The sequence below is a fragment of the Bos grunniens genome, chromosome X (genome assembly GCF_055505025.1).
Source record: "Bos grunniens cultivar Pamir isolate PY7600 chromosome X, Bosgru_T2T1.0, whole genome shotgun sequence".
Taxonomy (NCBI): domain Eukaryota; kingdom Metazoa; phylum Chordata; class Mammalia; order Artiodactyla; family Bovidae; genus Bos; species Bos grunniens.
The window spans coordinates 144,220,635-144,243,328 of NC_141194.1; the positions used below are offsets into that span (position 1 = coordinate 144,220,635).

The 22,694-nt window shown below is 36.8% G+C and overlaps 1 protein-coding gene across 1 annotated transcript in view; it reads right to left on the reverse strand.

Moving 5' to 3' along the window:
- Positions 1-4,970: 4,970 nt before the first annotated feature.
- The window catches only part of WDR44 (WD repeat domain 44), a 93,558-nt gene continuing 75,834 nt past the window's right edge, over positions 4,971-22,694 (reverse strand). The window contains exons 13-20 of the mRNA XM_086388273.1: positions 18,718-18,831; positions 14,671-14,793; positions 12,174-12,365; positions 11,864-11,965; positions 11,532-11,647; positions 10,306-10,433; positions 9,774-9,908; positions 4,971-6,049 (exon numbers count right to left, since the gene is read on the reverse strand). Of these exons, the coding sequence (XP_086244399.1) occupies positions 5,955-6,049; positions 9,774-9,908; positions 10,306-10,433; positions 11,532-11,647; positions 11,864-11,965; positions 12,174-12,365; positions 14,671-14,793; positions 18,718-18,831 (1,005 nt within the window). The 3' untranslated portion in view covers positions 4,971-5,954. The remainder of the gene's footprint in view (positions 6,050-9,773; positions 9,909-10,305; positions 10,434-11,531; positions 11,648-11,863; positions 11,966-12,173; positions 12,366-14,670; positions 14,794-18,717; positions 18,832-22,694) is intronic.

Sequence of the window (22,694 nt, forward strand, 5' to 3'; positions counted from 1 at the left end):
ATATTAGACTCCCTCGAGGTCTTAACACAGATTAAGCACTGGATGTTTGCTGAATGAGTGCAACTCCAGTGGAGCAACAGGACAGACCGTAAAATTGCTTTAGGATAATGCTAAGCATCTGAAAGCAAGGCAGGGAGTTGTCTACAAAAGAATGCCATTGTTTATTTACTAAATAAGTATGGCTATCTATATCATCAAATCTTAATAGAGGAACAGATAGTATAGACGAATCTAATTTTAAAAGGTGATGTGAGTAGAGAAAAAAGGCACTGATCTAAGTAACTTTGAAAAATGGTGTTGTGACCAGGTATTATGACATAAAAGACAAGGGACTTTATGTAAAAACTGTATTCTAGTTGGTAAAGGTGTTTCTTCTGGGGATATGGGTTAGCAGTTCTGAAACTGCTGAACATGTTATGTTGTGATTGAGTGAGTGAGTGAGTGAAGTCGCTCAGTCATGTCCGACTCTTTGCGACCCCATAGACTACAGCCTACCAGGCTCCTCCGTCCATGGGATTTTCCAGGCAAGAGTACTGGAGTGGGGTGCCATTGCCTTCTCCATGTTGTGATTGAACAAATAAGTAAATGGATAGTGAATGGTGGGAACCAGGTGGCTCACTGTTGGAGAAAGAGGTTATTCATAAGCAAGAGGAGGAAACTAGAATAACCTATGCACTAACGGATCACTCAGAGACATCAGCAAGGATTCAAATCCAATTTAATATCGAGATACACGGAAAATTTTATAGATGTAGATATAAACAGAGATCTGTATGCATGCATATATTTCTTCGCTCTGTCAGCTGAGATGGCCTAAGAGAAACAACGCCCCAGTAGCAATGAGCACATCTATCACCCGGATCTTCATTTTTAATACCAGTCTCTAATAAAAGGAACCTGGATAAGTGGTTGATTACAGAACTGGAAACGTATGAAATGAACCTGGAGCATGTTAGGAGTGACATAAAGAAAGGAAGTGCTCAAAAAAAAAAAAAAAGTCAAAGGGACATAGAAACCAACTTGAAAGAACAAGTTGAAAGACAAAATAATGCAGTGTTGGACTACAACTCGAAGTATAAAATAATTACCTGTAAGTCCAAGCTGATACAAACAAATGGTTGAATAAATAAATAAGGCAGAAGAGACCTATCTCCTGTACTAAACAATTCCAAGTTAAGTTATACAGATACTTGCTTCTCAAGGAGGTGGGCCTTAACTCTTCCCTACCCCATGAGTTTGGGCTGTTCTTAGTGATTCACTTCCAAAGAACAGACTTATGGAAAGTGAGAAAAAAGTAACTTTGTAGTAGAGAAACCTGACAAACACTCCTCAGCCAAGTGATAAGTCATGCTGGTACTATATATGCTTGATGTGATGTAATGAAAGAACAATCCACCTCCATGAGCTTCCTCCCTAGAGGCTACAGCCTATTGAATCATGAGAAAAATACCAGACAAACCCAACTGAGGAACATTGAACAAAATACTTAACCAGTACTCCTCAAAACTGCTGAAGTCATCAAAAGCACGGGAAGCATGAGAGAATATCATGGCTAAGAAGAGCCAAAGGAGACCTGACAACCACATGTAATGTCACATCCTGGATGGGATTCCTGAACAGAAAAAGGACATTAGGTAAAAACTAGTGAAAGCCAAATAAAGCGTGGAGTTAACAGTAATGTACCAGTGTTGGTTCCTTAATGTGAAAAATGTGCCACTGTAATGTCACATGCTAACCACAGGGGAAGTTGGTGCAGGGGATATGTGAACTATGCAAACTTTTCTGAAAAATATAAAACTATTCTAAAATAAAGTTTATTTAAATTAAGGAAGCACAATATGCCTAAATGAAAGGTATTCTGGACTGGATCTTGGAATTGAAAAAGGACACTAGTGAAAAACTGGTGCAATATGAATAAAGCTGGGAGTTTACTTAATAGTATTGCAGCAGTGTGGATTTTAGTTTTGATCAATGTACCATGGTAATGTAAGATACTATCATTAAGGGAAACTGCGTAATAAGTACGTGGGAACGCCATATTTCCTTTGGAACTTTTCTGTAAATCTAGTTATTCCAAAATAAAATTTAAAAAATGTAGTGCAGAGTAGCTAGACATACAAGCCAGCTCAATCTGCTTGGGCCAGCCTAGATAACCTGTAATCTACATGATGACATTTGATTTGTTGGGGAATCTGCAGTGGATCCCTCCCCTCTTCTCCACACCACCCTTCGCACTGGCCCTGCTATATCAACCTAAATGTATTTCATGTCCATGGATCTACACCAGTCATGTGGTTGTGGTTAACGGGGGGAACCTGGGCTCCCCAAGACTAGATGACTTACATCTAGCGAACAAAAGAAAATAGAATGGACCAAGCTTCAGAACTGAAGGCAACAGGACAGCAGTTGCGGGGAGGAGTCTGATAATCAGGAGTTAGTTTGAAACAGAAGACAGGTAAGATTTTGGGGGAAATAGACAACGATTTTAGGCTGGGAGGAGGGGGGCCAGAGACCAGTGAAAACGTTGCCTTGGTTAGGTACTGTGTTTTTTTCTGCCTTACCTCTGGCTTACTCATAAGGTCTTTTTTTATTCATGTTATCTTTGCTACTTGTAATATTAGATGAACAAAGACTGGCCTGAAAGTCAAGTGGCTGTCATGAGTTACTAGGAAGCAAAAAAAAAAAAAAAAAAAAAAAGAGATTGGAAATAGGATGAGAAGGGGCATTCCTAGGGCTACAGCCACAAGACAGTTTCAAGTCTCTTGCTTGTTTCTATGGCCACCTTCTTCATCAGACTGTGAGCTCTTCTGGCACACGGATGCTGTCTTATTCTTCTCTAGTCCCAGCAATGGTCTGTACATAGATGTTCAATAAACATACGCTAATGCAGAAGTAAGGCAGGAAGCTAGAAACTAGTGAAACTGGGCATGATTTTCTTTTGAAAACTTATGAGGAAATATTAAATCCCAAACATATTTTTATCCTGAATCCCCATAATAAAGACTTTAAAAATTCCGAAAATTTGATTTTTTCATATCAGTAAGGAGAGCTGGCTCTCAAAATCTGAAATTGGAATTTGGGGAATGAATATATTGTTATACATGTATTTCAAATAATAAAAAGCAACTGTTTAGCTGTATAATGTGAAAGACCAGAGAAAATGGCATGCTAAATTATGTTGAGTCATTCATATTTTAATTCCAATTAATGTAAACAAGATGAAAGCAAGGGAAGGCTTGTTATCTCTCCAAAGAGTTTTTAATGAAATGTGGCTTTAAACTTATTTAGGCAGCCACACTAACTCTGTGGTGAAATTTTCACCAGAGAAAGGGAAAATAAGAAAATATGGTTACTTTTTTCAAAAGCTAGGTTTATTCACTTTAATAGACTGTTTGTTGCCCTAAGATAAGATTGTGCTTCACTTTTTTTTAAGTATTAAAATGTTCTCTCTTTTATGATGGTGGCTCAGTGGTAAAGAATCCACCTGCCAAGCAGGAGATGCAGGTTCAATCCCTGGGTAGGGAAGATCCACTGGAGAAGGAAATGGCAACCCACTGAGTATTCTTGCCTGGAAAATTTCATGGGCAGAAGAGCCTGGCAGGTTACATTCCACTGGGTCACAAGTCAGACATGACTTAGCAACTAAACAACAAATAGATGGTGGAAGTTTTTTAAAGTGTTGAGTTGAGAAAAAAGGGCTGGTGCCCTACGTCAATCCTTAAAATACTACTCATCCATGAAATATCAGTATCTGAAAAGTGCTTCTACATCCTCTCCTCCCTTTTTGTTTTTTGTTTTTTTTTTTGGTCTAAAACTGTACTGAGGGATTCAGGAAATGCAGTGAGAAATGTATGTCTATTGAGTACTAACTAGGTACCAAGTTTTACATATACATGATTTTCACTAAATCCTTACAATTTCAGTGAGATATTCTCATATTACAGATAAGGACATGGAAATTAATATAAAATAACATGCCCAAGGAAGGTGCTAACAGAGGAAACCAAATCTAAGTTTATCTAATTCTAGAATCTGTGCTCCTTCCTATAATACCACACCACTTAATATAGTGAGTTTCTAATACAGTTCATTTTAGGGGAAAATGCTGTTCAATTTTTCTTTACATACATCTTGATGCTACCTTTTCAAACTCACTTTCTGACTTGTAACTTTGCAGTATATTTATATAATGATAAACCAATATTTTCAAAACTAAATTTAGAAGTATCAGTATTGTTCTCTTAAGCTTGCATCCCAACTATTTTGCCTTTGCCTTTTTGTTCAAGACACCACATAAAACCCATCAGGAAATATTCATATGGCAACACCCCGATTATATGCAGTTGAAACATCCAGCACCACAGCAAGACTACAAGGCATCAGGCAGAAGTCAGTGAAAGCCAAGCAGCCTCAGAGAGTTGAAGACACTGAGTTCTCTGAGACACTAGACCAATTCCACTGCCATCCAGACCCTGAGACTAAGAAAGAGCCTGATTAGAAAGCCAATGGCATAACAACTTGATCTGTCAGGCAGAATACAGGAAAGTGAGCAGAGAGGTGGGGGACAGTGAGGGAGGTGGGAGGAGAGGAAGGAGAAAGCATGTTGCTGGCAAGAGGAAGAAAGCAGCATAGAAATAAAACCAAGGTAAACAATACGGAATGAACTAGAAAATCCGGGACACTCAAGACTATGCTGATTAATATGGATATGATCATGTCTCCTCAGCTTCTCACTTACATACTGAAAACAACTGCAGTAAAGAATGTATAAGCATAGAGATGAACTGCTAGCAGTGTTGATTTTAGAACTAGAATTAAAAACTATTTTTCTTAAAGGTATGTAGCTAATACATTATAATTTAGGGGTCCAAAATGTGATCTCTGCTTGCTAAAAATCAAATTATAAAACACGACTTTTATTTTCTTACATTTCTCAAGTTACTGAAGTCATTGGAAAATAAAGTCACATGTTTAACAACTTTTGGCCACCAACTTTTAATAATACATATTTAATTTTCAGAAACATATGCTAACCATCAACAACATTATCAGGGTTCCATCAACCCCAGATGTTATTTCATTGGTACATTACATCAGTATTTACAAAGGCTTCCAAATTTAACAGCACAAAACAAAACAGCTTAATTTTTAAAACTACAATGCTTTAAAAAAATGTAAACAGTTCATTTTTACATTATTGTAAAAAAGAAGACTCACTCCTTAATGCGGCTTAATTTTTTTTTAAGTGAGCAAAGCCTGGTGCTCATGGATAAAGAATGAAAAGAATTCTTTACATAGAAACATTGTGCTCCAGTGTGGCAAAAAAAAAAAAAAATTATATATACACATACAAAGAAAAGAATCTTAAGTCCACAATTTAGACCACACACACAAAAAAATCATCCCCAAATTGAGAAATGTATAAAAACCATTTACACATGGTTGTTGACCTACTGAAAACCTATATAACATTTTTAAAACAATAATTCAGTCAAAAGATACCACTTCTCTTAAAAATGAAATTTTGTGCAAAAGAAATTATTTAAGCTAGAAACAAGACACTCCTCCTCAATAAGAGGCCAAAAGAGCCACTGAAATAATTTAACTCTGTTAGATTTAGTGCATGTAACCAAAAGGCACACACATGTGATTAATATATTAATATATTTTCATGCAGAAACCTGTGCATGTTCACAATTATATAACAAAAACACAAACGGAACAAAAGGGAAAGCCTAATGTTTGGCAATGTTATTCCAGCTACATTCCTTTTAGTCTATCAGTCCAGGGTTTACTAGATCATTAACATTGCCTCTCAAAAAATATATTATATTTGAACAACTTCCAATAAAAATTAAAAAAAAAGGATGTTAACCTGAAACACTATGATTTTTTTTTCAGTCCTGGTACATACAGAAACTTACTGATATGTTTATTTTAAATGTCATTTCAAATTAAGATAAATTTTTCCTTTTGTTAATAAACACTTTGATTGCTCCAGTGAAGTCAGCAGAGAGAAGAACTTCTGTGTTGTCTGTCTTCATAATACCTTAAAAGCATAAAAAAAAGTTTTTTATTGATTTAAAAGGAATATGAAGCCTACTGCCACAAGCTTGTCACATGCCCATGACCCTCCACCTCTGGGGTGGGAAGAACCTCTCCCCGCCTTTTCAGTCTGTTTCTTGGCTTGCTCCCATAATCCTTTCATCCTCCTGTATCTCTCCTCTCTGAGGCTCAATTCTACTTTACCTTGTCTTAGCTGCTCTTTTCCTGGCATAGGGAGATTATGGTCCCTTTGGGGCCTGGAAGCCTGGATTTAGTCCCAGGCAGCCAAGGCCTCTAAATTGTCTAATTCTTCATTTCATGGCAAGAGTGTGTGTGTGTGTTAGTCACTTAGTCATGTCCGACTCTTTGCGACCTGATGGACTACAGCTCACCAGGCTCCTCTGTCCATGGGATTCTCCAGGCAAGAAGAATACTAGAATGGGTTGCTGTGCCTTCCTCCAGGGGAATCTTCCTGACCCAGGGGTTGAACCTGGGTCTCCTGCATTGCAGGCACATTCTTTACTGTCTGGGCCATCAGAGAAGCCCTCACAGCAAGAGGCTAGTATATTATTCAGCCCCAGGACTGGAATGTTGGCAAGATGGGATCAGCTGGGCAAGTCTTTTGCTAACAGGGCTCACTAATAAGGTTGACAGTAAGGTTTACTGTACAGCAGACATACTGGAACTGCCATGAAATGAAGTATACATGATTGCTCTGTGAATGCTGACAACACCTTTTGCCTTTCCAGTCCATACTGAAGAACTATGTAGCTAAGCTGAATGGCAAAAATGCTTACCTCTTATGTTTGCTGGTAAAAACATTTAACAAACAAAATTCAGCGTTAACGATTATGCACAGGCAAAAATCGTAGACTTAAGAAGTGCTAATTTGTAAGGACGCAGATAATCCAAACTTTAAATGGAAAGTTGTGTACAGGATGAGTTAGACAAAATGGTTTCACTTAGATTTGCTAAAAACATATGCTAAGCCTTTGACTATTCCTAATACACTTTTCGTTTATCTCAAAGTACCATCATGCAGCAGAAGCAGCAGCAAACAAGTGACAGATATCAGAGAGGCTGGAGAATAAAAGAAGTCATCATATATATAAATATGAAAATGCTTTATAAGATACTATATAATGAAGACAATAATATCTATTACACGCCAGGCATTTTGCTAGATGCATGTCTTATCTTTAATTCTTATCACAACCTTGTTTCTTTTTTTAGTTTTCAGCTTTATCTTTTTAAAAATTGAAGTATAGTTGATTTACAATATTGTGTTAGTTTCAGCTGTACAGAAAAGTGATTGAGACATGGATATACTTGGAGGTACATAAATATTTACATGAGCTTCCCACATGGCGCTAGTGGTACAGGACTCGCTTGCCAGTGCAGGTAGATGTAAGAGACATGGGTTCGACCCCTGGGTTGGGAAGATCCCCTGTAAGAAGGTATGGCAACCTACACCAGTATTCTTGCCCAGAAAACCCCACAGACAGAGAAGCCTGGCAGGCTGCAGTCCATAGGGTCGTACAGAGTTGGACACAACTGAAATGACTGAGCATGCATGCACATATATGTACATATATATTTTTTCCATTATAGGTTGTTATAAGATATTGAATATAGTTCCCTGTGCTATATAGTAAATCCTTGTTATTTATCTATTTTATATATGGTAGTGTGCATCTGTTAGTCCCATACTCATAATTTCTCCCTCTCCTCTTCCTTTTTGGTAACTGTAAGTTTGTTTTCTATGTCTGTGAGTCTGTTTCTGTTTTGTAAGTTCATTGGTACTATTTTTTAGATTTCATATATAAACGACATCATACTTATCTTTGTCTGTCTGACTTACTTCACTTAATATAATCGTTAGGTCCATCCATGTTGCTGCCAGTGGCATTATTTCATTCTTTTTAATGGGTGAGTAATATTCCTGTGTGTGTGTGTGTGTGTGTGTACTTTTGATTTGCATTTCTCTAATAATTAGTGATGAGTCAACTGGGGTCGCAAAGAGTCAGACATGACTGAGTGACTGAACTGAACTGAATAATTAGTGATATGGAACATCTTTTCATGTGCCTGTTGGCTATCTGTATGTCTTCTTTGAAGAAATGTCATTTAGGTCTTATGCCCATATCAAAACCTTATCAATGAGGTATTACCACCATTTTAAACATGAAGAAAATGGAAGCTTAAATAGTCAAATATGTCAGGAATAAAGAGGAGGGCAATCAGATATACTTTATGATCTCATACCCTGGGTTTGAGAGTATTCTTAGAATAGACCTACACAGGTAGAAAACAGCAAACACAAATCTGAGTATGATCAAAAGTTGTGCCTCTTTAAAAAGGACCCAGCGAAGTAGTAACCGAACAATGTTAATTCGGTACGGTTTTGAGAAGTTTAAAAAAAGCACTTTCCATTTTTCCTCAAATAGTTTTAAAAGCTAGAACTTTCTGTGCAATGTGTAGGGGAAATGTACAGAGTGCAAAAAGGAATCACTGGACATAAAAAAAAAGAAAAAACCCAACCAAACAACTTAATTTAGAAGACAGAAACAGGATTTGACTGTGAGGGAAAAAAATGAAAAGAAATATTTCCAAACAGGCATTTAGTAAAGGTATAATAATTCTGAGTTGGTTTATTTTTAAATCATGTAAATGAAAGAAGTGCTAGACTGAAGCTTGTCTTTGGTATCAAAATTTTGCTTCACAGACAGAAGAAATAGTGTATTTAGTGCAGTGTAGAGTGCAAACAATACCACAAGGGAAACTGCTTGAGATTAAATAAATATGCTTGAGAACTTTTAAATATTCAAATAATTTTAGAAGCACTCTTGGTACACTGTATGCATTGCTTTGTCTTTATAACACTCTTCAAGACCTGGTATAGTCTCTAAAGTGAGAAAACGCATTTACTAAAATATTCTGCAATTGATTATAACAATACAAACCGTTTTTGTTAACAATCGGTCCAAATTCACATGGCTCTACCTTGTTCTTAAGAATTAACAGGAAAATCATTTTTATATAATTGGCACTCAGTACTACTTGATGGTTTCTTTTCACTTCCTAATCTGAGCATTTTATATAACTGAAAGTACTATTTGTTATTAAAGCCTTAGGACAGGCTTAGAGATATTGGGTTGGCCAAAACCTTCATTCAGGTTCTTCCATTGGCTGTTACGGAAAAACTCAAACAAACTTTTTGGTCAACCCAAGAGCTATCTATGAGAAGCTTTAAATTTGTGGCAAGAGAAAAGAATATTGCTTTCATTTTGGTTTAACTCACTTATTCAGTAATTCTTTATTAAGCATCTACCATATGCAGGCAAGCACTGGGCTAGGCACTGGCACTACAACAATAAATAAAACACATAAAATCTGTGTCCTCACAGAGATGATACTGTAGTAGAAGAGAAAGGTGATATATTGTGTATATATTTGTGTCTTGTTTGCATTTCTCTAAAGAGAACAACTGTTCATAAAAAATTACAACTTTTCAAAATTTTCATTTTTAATTCCCAGGTGAATTTAAGAGAAGTAAAACCTCTAAGAATTATGTTACCAAAACGTTTAGAAATGAATATCTGTCAACCATTATGTTGTATACAAGAAATATTCTTCATATTCATGAAGACCTCATAATACTCTTAGATCAATGAAGCTACTAAAGGCTGATCAGAGAGCATGAAGGACAAATAAACACAGGTACCTACCAGAGGGCATGGTTTCCAACACTTCGGCATCTTCACCTTTTTCATTTCCTTCTGATTTTTCAGATTGCACATCCAAAGACAACATCAAACTTGGGTTTGGAGCAAAGATAGCTGATGTAACAACTGCATTATGTGCTGTAAAAAAAATCAACTTTAGGATAACTAATAAGCTTGATTCTAAACATTAAGATAAAAAGTGTAATACGCAAAAAATATAATAGTGTATGTTATATACAAATATCTTTAGAAATGAACAGATAAGAAGTAACTCAGAACTATTTAAAACTCAAAAATATTTTCTTAAAAAAAAAATACCCAAAACCACATACAAGTTCTGAGATTCCATGACTTCTCAAATTTTACACAAGTATAAGTTCTTCCTTGGTATAGAAAAGTCAAACAAAGCCAATACAAACTGAAAGCAGTTAAAACTGCCAAACTCTCTCTCTGAAATAATGCCTATATAAATTTACTTTTATCTTCATTTTAACTTTATTTATCTAAAAGACACACCAAACTGGCATTTACTTACCTTTAATACCTTCCCAAAAGTCATTACGATCTCTCCTGACTGAAGTAAACTTGCTTAAGTCATGGTAAGTACTCCAGATATAAACATACTTATCTTCTGAGCCACTAACAAGGTAATTAAAATCATGGCTAAATTTAGGGAAGAAAGAAAAAGAATCAAAGTTGTGGGGCTTTTTAGGGGTCTCTCTCTATCAGAGCTTCCTAGTTTGAAACACCTAAGAAAACATCCAAGAGAACTTGCTGAAATACAGACTCCTAGCCTCACTTCAGAGGCCCTGAACATGTAGGGTTGACATGGGTGGCCACTGGCATTCATATGTTCATCAAAGTTCTAGGTAACTGCTGCTGGGTTAACCCACACTGGGAGGAATGCCTGTTGTTGCTGCTTTGTCTCTAAGTCATGTACGACCCTTTGTGACACCAGGCCTGCCAGGCTCCTCTGTCCATGGGATTTCCCCAGGCAAGAATACTGGAGTGGGTTGCCATTTCCTTCTCCAGGGGATCTTCCCCACCCAGGGATGGAACCTGTGTCTCCTGCACTGCAGGCAGATCCTATACCACTGAGCCACCAGGGAAGCCCTCAGGAGGAATGAATGTCTACTTAAGAGATAAAAGAGAGAAGCTGAATACTTTATTAATTAAATTACTGGGTAATTACTGGGTAGTTCAAGAAAAACGGAGAACTGGTAAGAAAAGGACTGAAATATGAAATAAAGAGGGCTATAAAGAAAGAAGAGGTAAGTATTTCAGGAGAGCCTGTAGACCCTAAATTAAGAGTTCAAGTAATAATGACATGTAAAGGTGTATACAGGACATTGTACCTTACAGTCTCAAAATGTTTTATTAGTTTCTGTACTTAAAAGGCCAAGGGTGAGTGGTGGTGGGATAAATCTCCTCTTACAAAAGCACAAAGTACAAAAGCACAAATTCTGGAGCTGGGAGTCTTCTAATCCTGGCTCTGATATTACCAGTGTAACTTAAGGCAAATTACTTAATTTTCTGGATGTTGCTTCTTCATCAGCAGAGGAGGAGCAATTCTAACTCTACCAAACAGGTGGATAAGGTAAGTTCTGTATGATTGATAATATGAGATACCAGTTGTAAAAACCCAAAGTGACTAACACCACTATACATAAACATATAAACATAAGGTATAGATCAATGGAAAAGTGGGAGTAGGGGAGAAATATTCTGATCTCTATGGGGAATTCCTCATTGCTAATTTACCTGAAACTTGCTTTGATCTGGCTGCTGCTGTTGACATAACCCTTATACTTCATGGACAGCGACAAATCTCTAAGATCATATAGTCTGATTCTGGAGTCATTTGAGGTTACCAGTATCTAAAAACAAATCAAAGGAAAAGTTAAAAATACCACCATTTAATCTGTGTTAAGGTACAACTAAAAAAGGGTGTTACACAAATATAGAATATACCTCAAAACTAGAAAAAGCAATATTCCATAAGAAAGGAAATATATTCTTAGCCAAGATATGAAGAACTTACTTTCAGGAGTCTATATATAGTGTGGAGAGAGATGGTTTTGAACACTTAGTACCTTGTTTTCTCCAGGTAAAGGCTCAATGCCAGTAATTTTTCTTCCAACCTTGTTGCGCCCTCTGGTAGATCGGACATGTATCTGTGTGTGGTATTTCAAATGCTAAAAAGAAACCACAATTTAAAAAGATCAGAATTAGAACCTCAAAGATCATCTGAGCCAATTCACAGACAAACATGGTATTAATATTATTTGTCCCAATTTACACATAAGGCAGTTAAAGCCCAGGGAGGATACACCAACTTATTCCAAACCACAAAAGGGTCTTCTAAGTGTTCAAGTATGTAATTTATACAAGATAGTCATTTACCTCTGTATCATAGAAAATACACCTGCCGTCATATGTTCCAATCACTGCATATTTGCCATTCTGACAGAAATTTGCAGCTGTGATCAATTTTGTTTGCCCATCTACTTCATTCCACAAAGCCACTTTTTTGTCAGGTATGTTCCAAAGGCGGAGCTTTCCATCCAACGACCCACTTAGAAAATACCTGTCATCCTAAAAAGGTGGCAAAAGAGGAAGCTTTCATTTTACCACATGAAGAAAAACTAATCAGCAAATCAATACATCAAGTCTATAAGGAATAAATGTTAAAATATGTATGATTTTATCTTAAAAGTATTAAAGTAAGCATTATTTTATTCATTAAAAATAACAATTAGAAACCTCAATATTCATTTTTGAGAAATGAGGTTCTAATCATTCTATCATATCATTAAACTGCTTTTCCCAAAGAATAGATGTTAACAGACAATAGAGAAAATATCATGTAGAAGTGTTCTGTGATCAAATAAGTTTGAGAAATTCTGGGTTCTCTGTTAATGCGCGTTCTGAATCTTTAATCACCGCCTTTCTGCGGGGGGTTGGCAGGGGGTCAGGTAGGGACACCTAGCAGGGCTAGCACCTTCAAGGAATGTCCGGAGACATTTCTGATTGTCACAAAATAGGGGGTGGGCGCTACTGACATCTAGTGGGTAGAGACCAGAAATGCTGTTAAACATACTACACTGCACAAGACAGCCTTCCCTCTCTCTATAAAGAATTATCCAACCCAAAATGCCATTAGTGCCAAGGTTTAGAAACCTTGTTCTAAATTAAACCAGGCCTATTACAAAGTTGCTCTAATTTTTGGTAACATAAGAATTAAAGATAAAATAATTAGGATGCCAAAACATGAAACAGAGTTTCTTTTCCACTCAAGATTATTATTCTTACCTACTTCTGAAGCCTGTCAAGGATAACCTTCATAGAATAAGTATCTTTACGGATATGGTATAATAGGCTCAACTCAATGTATACCAGTAGAAGTGATGAACAAGTAAAAATACTTTATCTTGGTCTTAAAATTCAGAATTTTATTTATATACACATATACACATGTGTATATGTGTGAGTATCTCTATTTTGCTATTTCTTTTATAACCCTGCTTCCTTCCAGGTTACATTATTTGATACAGTCATATTTCCAAGGAAAATGTCAACATCACTCCATTCTTCCCTAGCCCCTCTCATAAACTCTCCAAGTAAGCAGAAGTTTTAGAAATAAGGCTTTTCAGTTTCTAAAATAAAACCAAATAAAGGTATAGGAAAATTGCTGACTAAACAGAAACCTTAATGATAAAGTACTACATGGATAACTATCAGCATCTAATACCCCTCTCTTTCTACTCTGATACATTATAGTTAAAATAGATGTGGGGGATTTTGTTCACAGTTGCTGACAGGGGTAAACCCATCCCTGCTGCATCCTTAGGTGACAGGATGGGGGTATTTTTCAGAAAGAAGCCTCAAGAGCTTGATGGTCAAACTGATATGGTGTTAACACAGATTAAACATCTTTAATTTTCAAAAGTTCTTAATCAAGTACTTTATTAATGCCTATGTTATAAGCCTGCCCAGGGAGGGAAATTATATTGAAAGACAAAAGTCATTCTTCTTTCTTAATCTGAGGAAAGAGAGAAAGAAATGTGAATATAATTCAAAGTCTCCATTAAAAAGACAATGGGTATTAATATATAGAGATGAGGACATGATTGGAAATGTAATCATATACACTAACATAGGGGAGGGAAAGTCAACGAAGGTCAGCTCAAGCCTTCCACTTATTTCAACCTAGCTGGTGAAGCAGCACCAACACATGACATCCCTTGTCCTTACAGCTGCAAAGAACTAAAGCTTCTCTAGCCTTATGCGTTTAGTGGATCTATCTTACAAGGGCATCAGATAGGTCTGGAGTCCATGATAGTAGACTTTTCTCCTTTAGTTGAAATCATACAAAATTCCTTCTGGAGGAAAGATATTATAGGATTTTCTACACTGAAAATGAGTAAGAGGAGATCTCAAGATGAACAATGTTTTCAGACGTGAAACAGGAGTTCAGTCTATCTTGTAATGAATTTTTGTTTTTGCCACTTTCAACCTTTTCTTTGTCTCTTCCCTTCCTGACTCTCTTACAAGTATTCCTGCCTATATGCTTCCCTTTCTTATTTACCTGCTGTCTTTTCGTCTTCCACCACCTCCAACCTCTCTCCTCTTTAATAGGATATCTTATTTATTTATACCCTGTAGGTTTTATTAAAGACTTGGGATGATTTTTCACTAGTGGGATGATTTTTCACTAGTATATTGATATTTAGACTATAATATTTCCAGTTCTTCTAATGCAGATTAGTACAATATTTAGTTCCTTTCTTATTTCTAAAGCAGAATGAAACATTAAGTTGCTGTAAACTATACGGCTATTAATAGTTTTTGGTCCCCTCACCTTCCTCATTAGTATAACAAAAAACATTTTAACACTTACTCTTGGATGGAAAGCTATGGCAGTGACAAAATCTATATGCTGAAAACAGCAAAGGCATTCTCTTCTGGAAATGTGCCATAATCTGACTGTTTTATCCATTGAAGAAGAAAGCAGAAAGTAGTTCTATGGAGAAATTGACATTGATTATCTTATCATCATATAAAAAATATTTACACCATAAAAGTGAACTTTTAGTTTTAGTACCTCAATAGTTTTGTTATTATTACTGTTATATGCAGCATCAGACAGCACAAAAAGATATCCAATTCACTTGGACAATCCCGTTTTTTCCCCAAATAGTTAAATACCATATTTCTTTGATCCTAAGACTTTTTCACATTACATATTCTGAAATGAGCATGAATCTTATGACTTCTACTGAAAGAAATTTGCAAGATGCCAAGAGAGGACCAGGGTGTGCCTTAGTCATTGGAGTCTGCACCTACTGGAAGTTAGCATCACTTTGGTTATATTCACATTGATAATACCAGCGAATTTTAACTTACATGAGTTTCCTAACTGTCACTTAACATGCCTTCAAAAAGATCACCGTCCAAAGCAGCATGGAAATAAAAAGTTATTGTGCACCTGTCACACCTCAGGCAAGAAAATTAGAGAGTAGAAATTGTCAAATGTCTCAGAATTTTCAAAGCTGGAAGAGGGTAGTGTAACTGACTTAGGCATTATGATGGCTCATCACCAGAAACCAAACATCTATTTGTCAAAAGCTTCCAGCTGGCAGAAGCTCTTTAATTTCTAAACACAAACCTATTTAAGGGAAGAACTATGAGTTATGCTGAACAAGGAAACTCAAATGAAATCTTAGTATTCTTTGGCATGAGTAAAGGTGCTAAACAAATTGAAATAATGATGATATTTACTGAGTACCTACAATATGCTAAACGTTGTTCTCAGCACTATACAGCAATCCTATGAGGCATGTACATTATTATCTGCTTTTGCAAATGAGAACACTAGGGTAGAGAGGTTAAATAATTTGTCTAAGACTATACAGCTTGTCAGTGGCAGAGCTGCAATTTGAACCCAGGTAGTCTGGCTCTAGGTCAGGCTCTAACCACTATACTACTATGCAGAGTGCTTATGAAAAATGAGATGTTTTGTTATTTGCTTAAAGTAATAAAGACTATTTAATCTTTGAATGTAAAAAGACTAAGCACAAATATGGATTCAGATATGTTACTGTACTGATACATATATGCTATCTGGGCCAGTGGTAAAAAAAAAAAGTATATTTTATGTGGTATACCTATTTTAAAATAAAGATATATCTTACAACTAAAAATACAACTTTGACAAGTTAAAAAAAGAGAAAAGAAAAAAATCTAAAAACCCAAAAACAAAAATAAAACCAAAATAATGGAAAAAATAGAATTTTCAAAGATTTACAATAACTTCTGAAACATCTAATAATTCTTTTTATTTTCAAGGTCCACTCAGTTCCATAAGTTTTGAAGAGTATATACAGTTTGCTTTATATTTCCTTATATTTAATTAAATATAAATAATTATATTTAATACACTTATATTTAACAAATGTATAAAAACTAAATCTATGGTCTGCTGTTCATTAAAACTGAATTTATTCAATTCTTCCAACAGTCCATTGGTTTAAGTATACAAAAGAAAAACTAAGACATCCCTAAAAGTGAAGATGTCGAAGATGTGTTAAGACTGGTTCTATTATGCTAAGAGATTTTTGTTCAATAAATACTTATTAACTAAACAAAATTAAATAGTTTTCTTGAACTAAGCAAGGTCTTATGAGTCAGAAAAATTAGATTCAGATCTAGGTTCTACCCATAACTAGTTTTGTGATCTGGGATGGGTCAGAGGCCCCGTCTTCTAATCCACAATATGAAATAGCATCCACCTCATAACATTAACAAGGTAAATGTTAAAAAAAAAAAAAAAAAGAACTAACAAGGTAATTCTTGCTACCTGGCACAAAATAAATTTTCAACAAACAGAAAACCCCCTATAAATATCAACTGTGCTAGATACTGAAAGAAAGAACAGTAAAGAAAGTCAGACCCCTACTCTTGAGGGGCTTAGAATCTCATTGCCAATAAGACCTAGAAATGTACATACATAAATAGTTAAGTAAAAAGAAAGTTTAAGGGAAGAGCACACAGACAGATGAAGGCCTTAAGAACAAAACTAAGGTGTTCTGGAGAAGAAATTCTGCCTTAAGACTCCAGTATGACACCTGCTGTGCTTTCAAAGCCTGCCCTACAGATTTTAAACTTGCTTGGCCCCACAATCATGTGAGCCAATTCCTTAAAATAAACCTCCTGATGTATATATTTTCTCTTGGTTCTGTTACTCTGGAGAACCCGGACTGATACAGTGGTCAATGGAGAATTAATTTCTTCAGTTAGTTTTACATTTCACAAAAAATACTGGCTTGCTTTAAGACAGTAAAATGAGTGCAGGGTTCACAATTAGGTGCTTTGTACTTCTTGTTATAGATGAATATGATTATCAGATTTAAGGATACTTTATTATTTTTTTTTTATATTTTTTTTCTTTAAATTTTTAAAAGAAAAATCCATCCTGAACCCTTAAACTTCCATCTTCTGACAACACAGATTTCATACAGGGTAGGGTGAAGGGGGAACAAAGGTACAACTGGGGCTCAATTTAGAATTAGACTACCAGGTGAGGCCCAAGCTTGTTCCAGGAGGTTAGAGAAAGATGTTATGAAATACACCTATAATATCTAAACAAATATGATAGGAGTAGCAATTCATAAGTGGAGTGACTCAAAGCTGGAGCTCAGGGAAGCCTGACTCGCTAGTATGTGTACATGCTCAGTCATGTTCAACTCTTTGGAAGTCCACCAGGCTCCTCCATCCATGAGATTTTCCAGGCAAGAATACTAGAGCGGGTTGCCATTCTCTTCTCCAGGGGATCTTCCTGACTCAGGGACTGAACCCACATCTCTTGAATTGGCAGTCAGATTCTTCATCACTAAGCCACCTGGGAATCTGACTTGCCAATACATACCAGTGATATCTTTGTGATACGTGAAGTTCTCCTGACATAGTTAAAATATATGGGCATTACCAGTATCCTTGCTAGTATTTTGCTAACTCAGATGACTTTTCTCAATTTAAGGCTTTTAAATATTACTTTCCCCCACAAATTCTTATTATATATTAGATTCTGATTACTGACAAATTTTAATACAAAGAAAGATACTGAATAATGCAAAAATTCCAAAAACGGCTTCATGTTTCAGATCTCTTAAAAGAAATTTAAAATAGCTCTTAAAATTTTTGCAAACTTCTAAGATATTTGATTGGTGGCAAAATAGCCCCCTACTCCTAAAATAATCTTGCTCTAAGGAAAAAAATGGAGAAGGCAATGGCACCCCGCTCCAGTACTCTTGCCTGGAGAATCCCATGGACAGAGGAGCCTGGTGGGCTGCAGTCCATGGGGTCGCTAAGAGTTGGAGACGACTGAGTGACTTCACTCTTTTCACTTTCATGCACTGGAGAAGGAAATGGCAACCCACTCCAGTGTTCTTGCCTGGAGAATCCCAGGGACAGGGGAGCCTGGTGGGCTGTCGTCTCTGGGGTCCCAGAGTCGGACACGACTGAAATGACTTAGCAGCAAGGAAAAAAAAGCATAAAATGAAGATTTGTAGAATATAATTGTTAAACCTAAATTAATAATTTCATGAAGGTAGCAGACTAGCTCCAAAACAGTCTTGACCGGCTAGGTCAGACTTCATCTTTGTAGTTGAAGTCATACGCATTTTGCTGAGGATAGTTATTTTGCAAAAATACTTTATAAAAGAAGCAAGAAGTATATAGACAGATCCAGATAGAAGCTGTTAAGTAATATAAACATTTTCTTATTGAGCCTAATCTATCATTTCTCTTTTTTAATTTCAATTAATTTGTAACTCCCACAAAATAGCTACAGACATTCGGACTTGATGGTGACAATCATACAAATAAAACATTTGTTCCTATCCTAAAAAGTTATACAGAATACAAAATTCAAATAAGAATTTCTTACTTTAGACCAGGAAAGATCAAGGAGATCAGCAGTATGTCCTTTATATTTGCAAAATGGCCGTTGTCGAAATGGTGCATTTTTATCATCAGGGTCTTCGTCAGTTCCACTGCATACCTATTTAGACATGAAAACAAATGTTAAAACTAGAAAAACAAAAGCTTCATACTCTTTCCTCCCTATTTGTTTTCTCTTCGTTTTGTATGATGTTTAACTGAAATTTTGACCCACTAAAACCCAACTCTTCTTTATGTTGAATCTACTACTTACTACTTCCTCACCTCCTTGTCCTAATAAACCAGGATCATCCTTAAAATCATTGTGCTATTGCAATCTTTCCCTCTCTAACAAAGCTCTCACTTTTTTTTTTTTAGCATCTGTTCCTTTAGGAGAGATGGGAGCAAATACCAGGGGATGATCACGGGCTTAATAAAGGACAGAAATGGTAGGGACCTAACAGAAGCAGAAGATATTAAGAAGAGGTGGCAAGAATACACAGAAGAATGGTAAAAAAAATATCTTCATGACCCAGATAATCACGATGGTGTGATCACTCACCTAGAGCCAGACATCCTGGAACGTGAAGTCAAGTGGGCCTTAGGAAGCATCACTATGAACAAAGCTAGTGGAGGTGATGGAATTCCAGTTGAGCTATTTCAAATCCTGAAAGACGATGCTGTGAAAGTGCTGCACTCAACATGCCAGCAAATTTGGAAAACTCAGCAATGGCCACAGGACTGGAAAAGGTCAGTTTTCATTCCAATCCCAAAGAAAGGCAATGCCAAAGAATGCTCAAACTGTGGCACAATTGCACTCATCTCACACGCTAGTAAAGTGATGCTTAAAATTCTCCAAGCCAGGCTTCAGCAATATGTGAACCGTGAACTTCCAGATGTTAAAGCTGGTTTTAGAAAAGGCAGAGGAACCAGAGATCAAATTGCCAACATCCACTGGATCAGTGAAAAAGCAAGAGAGTTCCAGAAAAACATCTATTTCTTCTTTATTGACTATGCCAAAGCCTTTGACTGTGTGGATCACAATAAACTGTGGAAAATTCTGAAAGAGATGGGAATCCCAGACCACTTGACCTGCCTCTTGAGTAACCTATATGCAGGTCAGGAAGCAACAGTTAGAACTGGACATGGAACCACAGACTGGTTCCAAATAGGAAAAGGAGTACGTCAAGGCTGTATATTGTCACCCTATTTAAATTTAACTTATATGCAGAGTATATCATGAGAAACGCTGGGCTGGATGAAGCACAAGCTAGAATCAAGATTGCCGGGAGAAATATCAATAACCTCAGATATGCAGATGACACCACCCTTATGGCAGAAAGTGAAGAGGAACTAAAGAGCCTTTTGATAAAAGTGAAAGAGGAGAGTGAAAAAGTTAGCTTTAAAGCTCAACACTCAGAAAACTAAGATCATGGCATCCGGTCCCATCACTTCATGGGAAATAGATGGGGAAACAGTGAAACACTGGCTGACTTTATTTTTCTGGGCTCCAAAATCACTGCAGATGGTGATTGCAGCCATGAAATTAAAAGATGCTTATTCCTTGGAAGCAAAGTTATGACCAACCTAGACAACATATTAAAAAGCAGAGACATTACTTTGTCAACAAAGGTCCATCTAGTCACAGCTATGGTTTTTCCAGTGATCATGTATGGATGTGAGAGTTGGACTATAAAGAAAGCTGAACACTGAAGAATTGATGCTTTTGAACTGTGGTGTTGGAGAAGACTCTTGAGAGTCCCTTGGACTGCAAGGAGTTCCAATCAGTCCATCCTACAGGAGATCAGTCCTGGGTGTTCACTAGAAGGACTGATGTTGAAGCTGAAACTCCAATACTTTGGCCACCTGATGTGAAGAGTTGACTCATTGGAAAAGACCCTGATGCTGGGAAAGATTGAGGGCAGGAGGAGAAGGGGACGGGAGAGGATAAGATGGTTGGATGGCATCATCAACTCAATGGATATGGGTTTGGGTGGACTCCGGGAGTTGGTGAGGGACAGGGAGGCCTGGTGTGCTGCGGTTTATTTGGTCGTAAAGAGTTGGACATGACTGAGCAACTGAACTGATCACGATTGGTTTAAGCTAATTAAAATGAGCTCACTCTCTTTTCCACCAATGATTGGTTTAGGCATAAGCATATGCTAGAATTTTCATCAATAAAACATGAGGGCAGGTTGTTTGCAGATGAGGAGATAGAGAGGCTTCTAGAAAGATTTCCTCACTCTTAAAAAGGAGTATTCTAAAGGGACCTTCCTCTTTTCTGCCTCTGAACACTGCTGTCTGTATGTGACAGTAAGTCACCAAGACAGTAGCAGTCATCTTACTACCATGAGGGGACCAAGTTAAAGAGAAGAACAGATAATGAACAGCAAAGCAGGAGGATGGAAGGACTTTCTGTCTCTGATGATGTAACTGAGCTGCTGAATTAACTAACTCTGGAGCTGCCTTACTTCCAGACTGGCTGCCTTATTGTTTAAGACACTTTCAGTTGAATTTCTGTTATTTGAAGTCAAAAGCATCCTGACAGGTAGAGGTGGGTAGAAAATAATGCCATGCATGTTTGCCATGCATTTAGTTTGCAATATGCTTTTGTATTTATTATCTGAGTGAATCCCAACAACTCTGTGAGGTAGGTATTACCATTATGAAGATGAAGAATTAACAAAAAATTGAGGCTCAAAGAGGTCAAAATAATATATTAAAAGTCACACAGCCACCTGTAAACAGCAGAACCAAAGCATGTAACTGTAAGTCCAGAGGTTGGTCCTCGTATGTTTTAGAGGATGTTGCTTGAGCAAAAATACAGGTTAGCTAAGACTTGTATATTTAGGGAAGGGTAGGTAGGATAATGAGGAGGGAGAAAAACTTGTATGCAAAAAAGTAGGGGATTAGGACAGAAAGGTACTTTGAGACCAGATCATAAAGACCCCTGGATTTGCAGTTTAAAATTTCAGACATTCTAAGGATACGGGGAACCAAGACAAGTTTCTGAAAAGAAAAAAATAACATGATCTGACTGGGACTTTAGAAAGAGAATGCTGGGTAATAACATAAAAGGTGGTTTGGAAAGAGAGTTGGGGTAGGAAGAGCAGTCAGTAAGTTTAAGAGTAATGAGGGCTTAAATAGGATGGTGGCCATGAGGACAGAAAGAAACTACTCCTGCCAGCTGTTAACAATTTTATAGGTTATAAAAACATCCTCACATCCACTGTGGAGGGAGACCAACAATATCAATGCCCTGACCCTTTGCCAAACACTCCTAATGCTGGATGACTACAGCTACTTCCTCTAATTTTACTGTCAGATTAGCGAGCACCAGGGGAAGACACAAAACAAAACAGGCTTCTTGCCCTGTTACATCAAATTCAACTTTATGTTTAATAATCCTTTTCATTTAACTAACTCCTTAGTGTACTGCCCCTAGCCATGATTCCAGGTCTCTTTTTTTCTCCTTAAACATCCATTTTCTTTCATGTATATCTGAATCACTTTGCTGTATACCTGAACCTATCACAACATTGTTAATCAACTATACTCCAATATAAAGTTAAAAAAACAGCCATTTTCTTTCCCTTGTATTCTACATATTTTTAAAATACTTCATGTATTTTTGATTATAAAGTAATACATACTCAGTATACACAAATCAGAAAGCATAGAAAGTAGAAAAACTAAGTTGGACATCTTTAATCTTTCATTTTTTAAAAATATAATTGCAATCATATTGTACACATGACTTGGGCTTCCCTGTTGGCTCAGTGATAAAGAACCTTCCTGCGAATCCAGGAGACGTGGGTTTGATCCCTGGGTCAGAAAGATCCCCTGGAGAAGGAAATGGCAACCCACTCCCGTATTCTTGCCTGGGAAATCCCATGGACAGAGGCGCCTTGGTGGGCTGAAGTCCATGGGGTCCCAAGAGAGTTGGACAAGACTGAGCAACTGAACAACATGTGGTTCAGTATC